The 11,626-nt window shown below is 36.0% G+C and overlaps 1 protein-coding gene across 1 annotated transcript in view; it reads right to left on the reverse strand.

The window, feature by feature from the left end:
* LOC106883988 (integrin alpha-6) overlaps positions 1 to 11,626 on the reverse strand; it is a 188,437-nt gene that overhangs the window by 56,750 nt on the left and 120,061 nt on the right. Inside the window, exons 2-3 of the mRNA XM_014935149.2 lie at positions 6,891 to 7,021; positions 1,385 to 1,473 (exon numbers count right to left, since the gene is read on the reverse strand). Coding sequence (XP_014790635.1) covers positions 1,385 to 1,473; positions 6,891 to 7,021 — 220 coding nt within the window. The remainder of the gene's footprint in view (positions 1 to 1,384; positions 1,474 to 6,890; positions 7,022 to 11,626) is intronic.

Genomic DNA, 11,626 nt, shown 5'->3' on the forward strand with positions numbered 1-11,626 from the left:
GCATACATGTTAATTATATATGTACATATAATTAATACCTAAGGTTTAGTTAGTTACACATAGTATCAATAATTTAACAAAACAAATATTTCATTGATGTCTTTCAAACACCACCATCATCATCATCATCATCATCATCATCATCATCAATGTTATTAACATTACCGCCACCGCCACCACCAATTCACATCATTGCCACCAAACAATAATCTCTCCACAGAACTTAATTAACCTAATTACAATTAGGTGGATTTTGAGCAATTGCAAGGTCTAATTATTGTCTTTGAGTAATACACAAAGCTGTGACAATGATGGAGTATAAACTAGTAGCCCCTTGGTTGCAGCAGGTAGATACCCATTCAGTTTTGCCCCACTGCAACTATCACAAAAGTATATCAGCAAGGTATTAGCAACAGGATTGTTATTATTGTCCTCCTCCTCCTCCTCCTCCTCATCATCATCATCATTTCCATGGTCCCTTTTGCATGTTTGTATGGACCAGATGGAAATCAATGCGGCAGATTTTCTAAGGCTGGATGCCCTTCCTGGCACCAACCCTCACTTGTTTTCAATCCGTTTACCACACTTTCAAGGCACACACACAACACTTCTAATGCACTTCCATACACACCAACACTTCCAATGCACATCCCACACTTCTGTGCACACACTGCATTCTTTCACTCAACGACTTGCATTGCATGTTTGCACAAAGAGCAAATACATCTTCTGCATGAATCAGCTGATACCTTTAACCCTTTCGTTACCAACCCGGCTGAAACCACCTCTGGCTTTGTAGTACAAATGACTTGTTTTCACAAGTTTGAATTAAAATCTTGCACAAAATCTTAGTCACAATTTATGTTCGTAACACTAACTTAATGATAACTAAGTTATTTTACTAAATTCTTTGTTATGTTTAAAATTAATTGAAAGAAACACAGAGCATCTCAAAATAAATACAATAACAAAAGGGTTAAAGTCACCATGATATTTTCAACCCTTTCGATACCAACCCGGCTGAAACCAGCTCTGGCTTTGTAGTAGAAATGTCTTGTTTTCATAAGTTTTGAATTAAAATCTTCCACCAAACCTTAGTCACAACACTAGCTGAATGATAACTAAGATATTTTACTAAATTCTTTGTTATATTTAAAGCAAAAATAAATACAGTAATGAAAGGGTTAATGCAAGGAACATTACATATTCAACGTACTATGCTCAACTCCTCCCCCTTTCTCTCCAGTCTCAGCAAACCTCTATTTGGTGCATAAGTTTCACAACTCTGCAGCATCTCACTTCTGACATTAAAAAGTAAATCTTTTTCTCTCGTTATCAATTATAATTCAGGAAAATCAAACTCGTTATAAGGTTAAACTCTTACCACAAACTCTTCCTTATGTGGATTGATGTCTATACTCACTCCAAGCCAGGCATTGCTTACATTCTGAATGTCTTCATCTATAGAGGATTCTGTAATGATAATTAACATCATATTGTATAAAATATATATATCCATTATAAAATCATAGTGTGTGTATGTGTGTATGTGCATGTATGTGCACATGTGTGCATACGCATAGCTGGGCAGTTGGTTAGTTCACTTCCTAATCACATGGTTTCAGGTTTAGTCACACTGCATTGTACCATGGACAAGTGCCTTCTACTATAGTCCTGAGGAAATGCATGGCTACCCCACATTATGTAAGAGAGAAAAAGAGAAGCTGGAAAGAAGACAAAGATGCAGTTGACAAGGTGCCAGGGTATGGAGGTAAGAAAGAGAGAATGATAGAAACATCTCAAAAAGAATAGGGTGGCAAACAGCAACCCATAGATAAATCAGAAAGTAAGGAGATTTATGCACAGGGTGGTGGGGTACGAGATGTACATACATACATTCATATATACATATATATGTGGCAGTGTGGTAAGAAATTTGCTTGCAACCATATAATTCCGAGTTCAGTCCCACAGTATGGCACCATGTCTTCTACAATAGCTTCTGGCCAACCAAAGCCTTGTGAGTAGATTTAGTAGACAGAAATTGGAATAAACCTGTCATGTGTGTGTGTGTGTGTGTGTGTGTGTGTGTGTATGCGCGCGTGTGTGCATGTGTGTGTATGTTTGTCCCCTACCAGTGTTGGTGTGTTTACATTCCCGTTACTTAGCGGTTCAGCAAAAGATACTGATAGAATAAGTACTAGGCTTAAAATAATAAAAGTAAAATAAGTACCGGGGTTGATTTGGTAGACTAAAACTCAACTAATGTTCAAGGTGGTGCCAGCATGGCCACAGTTTAAAAGAGAGAGAGAGAGAGAGAGAGAGAGAGAGAGAGAGAGAGAGAGAGAGAGAGAGAGAGAGAGAGAGAGAGAGAACAGGCATTAATTGATATTATTTATAGATCCCAAAACCATAGACATATAAATCTGGTACATAATTTTGTCAACCTCAGAGGGATAAAAGGGCAAAATTGACCTTGCCACGATTTGAACTCAAAATGTAAAGATCTTGGAAAGATTACTGCAAAGCACTTTATCACTGCTCTAACAATTCTGCCAACTTGCATCAACCTTGGAAGACCGAAAGCAAATCCAGTTCTTACTAGATTTCAGTGTCTAGGAGAAAGAAACTAATTTAAGTTAGGCATTTAATCCAGAATTCTGCCATTGCTGTCATTCTTCTGCCCTTGCTAGTAATTAATAATATCAGTTTTCTGAGGAACTGGCTTGATGTTTAATATCCAATAGATCAAAAGAGTTCTCTTAATGTCATTAAATACATATTAGGAATTCTAGTCACAGATTTAAAAGGTTCAAGTAAAATGTTACCGCATGTAGTTTCTTTCGAAGTTGAAAGGTGAAAATAATCCAACTTTGATTAATTCAAGATTGATTAAAGTAGTAGTAGTAGTAGTAGTAGTAGTAGTAGTAGTAACAATAATAATAATAATAATTCTTTCAGATACAGGTACAAGGCCTGAAATTTTTTGGGGATGGGGCAAGTTTGATCATATCAACCTCAGTACTTGACTGGCACTTAATTTATTGACCCCAGAAGGGTAATAAAAAGCAAAGTCAACCTCAGCAGAATTTGAACTCAGAACATGGACAAAATGCCACAAAGCATTTTACCCAGCATGCTAACGATTCTGCCAGCTTGCCAACTTTACTACTACTACTACTACTACTACTACTACTACTACTACTACTACTATAATGATAATAAATAATAATAACTGGGTGACTGCTTGCACTAAGGTCATGTCCCTGCGTGGATGACAAGTGGATGAATGCTACTATGCCTCAAGGATACCTTGAAAGGGAATTTGGCATCAAATTTCTAACCTATAATCTCTTTACCACTAATGTGGAAGCTTATGGCCAGTGTCTTGGTGGAAGAGTTATAGAACCATCTGGAAAGTAACAATCTACTTCCAGGAGAACAGAAGGGATGCAGGAAACAAAGTAGGGCAACGAAAGATCACTTATTAGTTGATAAAATGATAATTAGAAATTATAGACGCAGGTTGACGGGGCTGAATGTAACATGGCTAGATTACAAAAAAGTACATGACATGGTACCACACAGTTGGACAAGTAAAACAATGAGAATGCTTTGAACAGCAAGAAACATCAAGAAAATGCTTAATGAAAGTATGAAACATTGGAAAACTGAATTGATTGGAGGAAAACAAAAACGCAGAAAAGTGAGCATCAGACATGGAATATTCCAAGGTGATAACTTATTTCCATTACTATTTTTATTGACCATGACACCACTCACTATGATACGATGAAAAGTTAGAATTGCTTATGATTTGGGAAAAAGGAAATGGTCAGATAAATCATCTTCTTTTTATGGATGATATAAAGGTTTATGCAAAAAATGAGAAACAGCTCGAAAGTCTTGTACATACTATCCACATTTTCTCAAATGACGATGGTATGGAATTTGGTATAGAAAAGAGTGAAACAAGGAAGATTTGAAAGAGGCCAAGGAATTGAAATGCCAATAGCTGGATCTGAAACCAGAACAAATATCACAAGGTATTTTGTTCAGCAGTCTAATTATTCAACCAGCTAAAACTCAGAAACACATGACAAGCTAAAATTTAATACAAGACGGTTGTTAAATTACTAATTATACTCGTAAGCACTCAACACTAATTAACTTTTTGCTATAATCTAAAACAACAACAGCAACAAAAAAATTCATAAAAGTTCTTAAATTATTGAAACTTGATCATAGCAATGACTCCATCCATAAAACTAGTAACAAGATGTGGTAGAAGTAAATGAGATGAAATTCTGGCTTTTAAGGGATTAAAGGAGCCACCCCTGTCTCTTATCTTTTATCTATTACTTGTTTCAGTTATTAGACTGCGACCATGCTGGGGCACAGCCTTGAAGGATTTTCCATCAAATGAATCAAATCCAGTGCCTATTTGTTTTTTAAAAGCCTGCTCCTTATTCTATCAGTCTCTTTTGCAAAACTGCTAAGTTATGGGGACGTAAACACACCAACATAAGTTGTCAAGTGGTGGTGGATGACACAATCACACACACACACACACACACACAAACACACACACACACTCACATACAATAGACTTCTTTCAGTTTCTGTCTATCAAATCCACACAGAAGGATTTGGTCAGCCTGAGGCTAAAGTAAAAGGCACTTGCTCGAGGTGCAATGTAGTGGGACTGAACCTGGAATCATGAGGTTGGGAAGCAAACGTCTTATCACACAACCATGCCTCCCTCATATTTATTAATCTGTTCTTATCATCATGTGTTACTCTTTTACTTGTTTCAGTGATTTGACTGTGGCCATGCTGGAGCACCACCTTTAGTCGAGCAAATCGACCCCAGAACTTATTCTTTGTAAGCCTAGTACTTATTCTATCAGTCTCTTTTGCTGAACCGCTAAGTTATGGGGACGTAAACACACCAGCATCAGTTGTCAAGCGATGTGGGGGGGGGGGCAAACACAGACACACACACATATACATATATATATACATATACATATATATACGATGGGCTTCTTTCAGTTTCCGTCTACCAAATCTATTCACAAGGCTTTGGTTGGCCTGAGGCTATAGTAGAAGTCACTTGCCCAAGGTGCCATGCAGTGGGACTGAACCCAGAATCATGTGGTTGGTAAGCAAGATACTTACCACACAGCCATTCCTGCACCTAATGTTCTCAACATTATTCATCTCTTCTCATCTTGTGAGGGTGTGTGACCAAGCAGTTAGAGTGTTGCAACCAGGATCTTATGATTATGGATCCCTGAACTGGATGGGAGCAAAACACTCCATTTCACACTGCTCCAGTCCACTCAGCTGCAAAGGTGTTCCAGTAACAGCTGGGTAGCTAGGCCTGCCATGAGGAGTGTTATGATATCAGTCACTCAAAAACCACAGAAATCAAGTTAAACTCCAGGTTTATGAGTCTTAGGGCTTTAATGTTTACTTTTCCATTCTTGCATGGATCAAATCACAAAGTAGAGGTTTTTCTACGGCAGGATGCCCTTCCTCTAGCCAACCTACACATGTTTCCAAGCAGAATAATAATAATAATAATAATAATAATAATAATAATAATAATAATAATAATAATAATAATAATAATAATAATAATAATAACAATAAATGCCCTGATAGCATCAGGCAGTGGCTCTCATGGCTTCTCATCTTAACTGATTGGAAGTGTTATCATGTACTTGTTTTGCTTTGGCATAAAAAGATGGGCTACAGTAAATAGTTCCTGGTTTTCCACAAGATATGAGAATGACATTGTAATTTTTGTAGGAAGGGGCTTTTCCAGTCTTCATATTGTTTCATCTACCATACTATTGTTAACTAAGATAACTGGTCACTCCACTGGATCCATGTTAAGAAGGTTCCCTTTCTCCTATGCATTCTCCACATTTTCATAGTCATGCTCTAATACCCTCATTGTCCATCCCCTACAACAATTTCACCTCTCTCTATACTCTTAATACTATCACTACATATTAAGGCACATGACATTTTATTATGCAATGGGATCAAGGAAGGGGTAATGGGTATATATACCCATTAATCATCCATGAATACATTGTTTAAATAGTCATCGAATACAGCAGTGTAACATTATTGGATATACAAGTTTTACATATTAAAAACATTCCTGGAAGTTGGTAAGTAAATATTAATGACTTGTAAGGAAACAGTATTTCATTATGCAACCATAATATGTTATAAAGTATATCAAACATTTTTATAAGTCAATACCATGTTCTACTGTGTTAGCAATGCGCTTTACATCAATTGTTAAGGCTATCTCTATAGATTTTCAATAGAAATTATAGCCAGCACTCATTTTTGTTACATTTTGTATCCAAGACGTCAGATGTAAACAAACAATGAGATTGATGATGAAAAAAGGGTAATAGGCATAAATGCCATACTTCAAGAGTTTCTACCCCTTCATCTACCAGCAATTACAGGGGAGGGAATAAATTAATTACATTAACCCCAGTGTTCAACTGGTAATTATTTTATTGACTCTGAAAGGATGAATGGCAAAGATGACCCCCAGCAGAATTTAAACTCTGAATGTAAAGACAGATGAAATACCGCTAAGCGTTTCACGTGGTATATAAATGAGTCTGCCAGCACCCATCTAATTTCTATAGAATTTCTATAGAATAACTGTAGAGATAACCTTAACAAGTACTATATCTACATTTCTCATTTCCCTTTGAAGAGCATCTCTCTCTGAAGGGTATAACTCAGTTTGAATGTAAGGTACAATGATTTAATATGTTTAAGTTTTAATGTCATTGTGTATTTTCATGTTTTTTAAAATTTATTTATATATGAGAAAAAACTTTTCTTACCTAAATTATGGATACAGAATTTTGAGCAGGAGTCATCAGTACTTGAAGAACAGGAAAAGACGACACCTGTCTTGCTAAATTCTGAGTTTTTACACTTGTCATAATTATCTTTAGGAGCACCGATTAGTACACTAAATAAAATAAAAAATAAATAAATAAAAGTTAACAACAACAATAATAATAATGATGATGATGACAATGATGATAATATGAAATTACAAGAATGTGGACAATGAAGAGAGCAACTGTCATCTCATTAGTTGTAGGAGCACTGCAAGCACTAACAAACCAAGTTTGAGAACTGTCAGAGAAATTGGAATTGACACGGAGAGAAGACATGCTCAAAAGCTGCTCTATTATGGACTGCAAGGGTTTAGTGATTGGTACTCAGGTGATAAGCAATGTGGAAAGACACCCAGTAAGACCTTTGACAACAGGCTGCTGTCTGCTCTCACAGAATTAACTGGAGCAAGTAAAGTGAAGAGCTTTGAGAAGTAAAATATAATAATAGTAATTGTTTCTGATTTAGGCACAAGGCCAGCAATTTTGAGGGCTTGGTGTTTGGCTGATACCATCAACACCTGTACTTCATTGGTACTTCGTTTTATTGATGCAAGAAAGATGAAAGACAGACGTCAACAGGGTTTGTATGCAGAAAATAAAGAACTGGAAAAAATACTACAAAGGAAAATACTAGAAAGAAAAAAATGCCTTCTAATTGATGTATCAATACCAGCAGACGACAACGTTTCCCTAAAAGAAATAGAGAAACTTTCAAAATACAAAGACCTGGAAATAGAGGTAACTCGAATGTGGAATCTAAAAACAGAAACAATTCCTATCATAGTAGGCGCCTTAGGTATAATAAAAAAATATTCAGACAAATACATAACAAAAACACCAGGACTTACAAATATATATAACATACAGAAAATTGCACTACTGGGCACTGCACACATCCTACACAAAACACTTTCAATACAGTAACCATAAGAGCACCACAGCAAACCACAGCACATACCCAAGGTACACAGAGCTGCGCTCGGTAGTGAAGTGAAAGCATGTTATAAAAATAAAACTACTGAACAATAATAATAATAATAATAATGATAATGATAATAATAATCATCATCATCATCGTCATCGTCATCGTTTAACATCCGCCTTCCATGCTAGCATGGGTTGGACGATTTGACTGAGGACTGGTGAACCGGATGGCTGCACCAGGCTCCAATCTGATCTGGCAGAGTTTCTACAGCTGGATGCCCTTCCTAACGCCAACTACTCTGAGAGTGTAGTGGGTGCTTTTACGTACCACCGGTACAAGGGCCAGTCAGGCAGTACTGGCAACAGCCACGCTCAAAATGGTGTTTTTTACTTGCTACCTGCACACGAGCCAGTCCAGCGGTACTGGCAACAACCTCACTCGGATGCACAATTACCAGTAAGGCGACGCTGGTAACGAACACGCTCAAATGGTGCTACTTATATGCCACTAGCATGGAAGCCAGACAGCTGCTCTGGCAATGATCATGCTCGGACAGTGTTGTTAGTGGTCCACTGGCACAATTGCCAGTATCGAATATGGTTCAATTATGATTTCAATTTCACTTGCCCAACAGGTCTTTGCAAGCAGAATTTAGTGTCCAATCAAGGAGAGGTTGGCATGGGTGCCAGTCGTTGAATTTGGTTCGATTCCAAACCAAATAATCCTTTCTACTACAAGGCTTGAAATTTTAGGGGAGGAGACTACTCCATTACATTGATCCAAGTGTTTCACCGGTACTTAATTTATCGACCCCACCCCCCAAAAAAGAAGTGTGAAAATAGTAAGGCAACACTTATTTTCTGAGGAATATGAGAGAAAGAACACAACAGGAAGGCACCATGTATATATGAATGTATGTGGTGGTGGTGGTGGTGGTTATAGTAGTAGTGGTGGTAGCAGTGGTAGTGATGGTTGGTGATGGTAAGAGATATTTTTTTCAAGTCTGCATGAAACAGTCAGCGTGAATTTGCATGCATGTATGTGAGAGTATGAAACGGTGTATGTGTCTATATGAATGCATATGTGTGCATATGTCTGTATGTGTATGAATATAGGTATGAAACTGTGTGTGTTATGTGACAATATGAAAATGTGAATCCATATGTGTGTTTATGTGAAGGTGGGTATGGAGCTGTGTGCATGGGTATGTGACTATACAAATGTGTGAAACCATACATATGTGTATGTATGTGTTTGTGTGTGTGTGTGGAAGTATGAAACTGTGTGTGTATGTGTTTCTATATGAAAATGTGTATCTACATGTGTGTGCATGTGTCTATATGTGTGTATATGAAAACATACATGATTGTGATAAAGTGTGTGAAAGTGTGAAAAAGTACATCCCACCATGGGGTCAGTTAAGATTGTTCCAGTACACAAAGACGACATACAAAATGTCAACAACTATGAACAAAATTTAATAAAAAAGATAATAAAACAATAAAATTTATTTTTCAATTGTTAGATTTATAATTCTTTACTTATTATTTTTCACTTAATAATAATAAAAAAATTAGTCATTAAAAAAAAAGAAAAGCATTTCATTTCTGATTTTGTTCTGATATTGGCAATTATCCATAACTAAATTTAATACTTTCAAAATATTCATGTTAGCACAGTTTGTGTAATACTTAAGACCTAAACTTTGAATAAAATAAAAGCAGTCAGCTAAAACACTTAAAAGACCAGGTTGTTACACTATTAACTATTTAATGTTTTATCAATTATTTTCCATTTTCACCACATTTAGTTTCTAAAACAACAATTTAACACTTTTGTCACCATGATTCTGTTGAAATACACTGTTTTTGTTTCAATTCTTTTGGAAAATTATGAAAAATTTAGTAAAATAACTTTGTCCTTATTAACCCTTTTTTTCACCATACTTCTGTTAAAATACAGTGCCTTTTTTTTTAAAATTCATTTTGAAAGCAATGAAGAATTTAATATATTAATTTTGTTATTCTTACACTGGTATTTGGAAGATGTACTTTTGATGGAAGATTTTAATTTAGATCACTTTAACACTTTAATGTTTAAACTGGCCATATCCAGCTAAAATAGTCTACCTGCTTTATATTCAAACATGCCAGCATGGAAGGTGGACGTTAAACGATGATGATGATGATGATGATCAGATCCAGGCACTTATACCTATCCTACAATGTTATTCTAAAAGTAAACAGTCACATAATTGAAATATCAAAGCTACGAGATAATGCATGATTAATTCAAAAGAATATGAATAAAATATGTTTTACATTTGATAAATAATCTGAATGCTAAAGGGTTAAAATAGTAAGTTTGTATTACAGAACCAAGGATAATCTCAGGCAACTTGGTATAAAAAGGGTTCAATCATTCCACCATATGAATACATAAAACAAAAATGAGTGGCAACTTTTAAGGTTTCAAAGGGTTAAATTTAAGGTTCAACCAGTTTTTGCTAATTAATTTATTTGAGAAAAGGATTAAGTAGAATGACAGGAACAATAGGGAACTGAAGAAAATTTTTATTCCCTGGGGTATTAATTTCCTTCATGGCTCAAGTTTTACTGGCACCAACTTTACTTTTCCATCCTTGCAGGGCTGAGTAAATGCTTGATATTCTTTTCTACTCTAGGCACAAGGCCCAAAATTTTTGAGGAGGGGGCCAGTTGATTAGATCAACCTCAGTATGCAACTGGTATTTAATTTATCAACCTTGAAAGGATGAAAAGCAAAGTCGACCTCGGCAGAATTTGAACTCAGAATGTAAAGACTGACGAAATATCGTTAAGCATTTTGCCTGATGTGCTAACGTTTCTACTAGCTTGCCACCTTAGTAAATGCTTGATATTGCTGCAAGTATTTTGTCCAGATCTTTGGTCTCAGTGGCCATGAAAAAAGGGTCACAGGATCCTGCCCTTAATTCTTTCTTTTAACCATTATTTTTTTTCTTTTACTTGTTTCAATCATTGGACTGCAGCCATGCTGAGACATCACCCGGAAGGGTTTTAGCCGAAACTAGCCTACACCCAGTACATATTTCTAAGGCTGGTACTTATTCCAACAATTTCCATTGCTTCACTGCTAAGTTGCAAGAACATAAACAAACCAGCATAGTTTCTCAAGCAATATGGGGTGACACATACACAAATAAATACACACACACACATATGTAATTATGCATGCATGTGTAAACATACACTCATCTACACACACACACACACGTGCACGTTTATGCATGTCTTAGTAACCAGTATTGGTTTGTTTACATTTCTGTAACTTAGCAGTTTGATAAAGGAGTGAAATAAAATAAGCATGAGACTACAAGACTGGGACAAAAAAAAAAAAAAAAAAAAAAGAAAAAGATTGAGTTGATTTGTGTAACTAAACTTTACAAGGCAGTGCTCCAGTATGACCATGGTCCAATGACTGGACCATGTAAAAAAGTCAGACAATACATGTAATGGGTTTGAATCAAGTTTAGAATACTTCCCACTCTTCTGCAAATCCTAACATTCCACCACCACTCATTCCTTGCAAGGAAGTCTTGTGTTGTCATGACAACACATATAGCGACCTAGTGGCCATGTTATAGTTCTATAGGTCACATTCTTACTTCAAAATGTAAAAGTCAGTCAACTATTCTCAGGAAGGATCTAAAGTAGTGGGAACAAAAAAAAAAAAAAAAAAAAAAAAAAAA

The sequence above is a fragment of the Octopus bimaculoides genome, chromosome 10, assembly GCF_001194135.2.
Source record: "Octopus bimaculoides isolate UCB-OBI-ISO-001 chromosome 10, ASM119413v2, whole genome shotgun sequence".
Taxonomy (NCBI): Eukaryota; Metazoa; Mollusca; class Cephalopoda; order Octopoda; family Octopodidae; genus Octopus; species Octopus bimaculoides.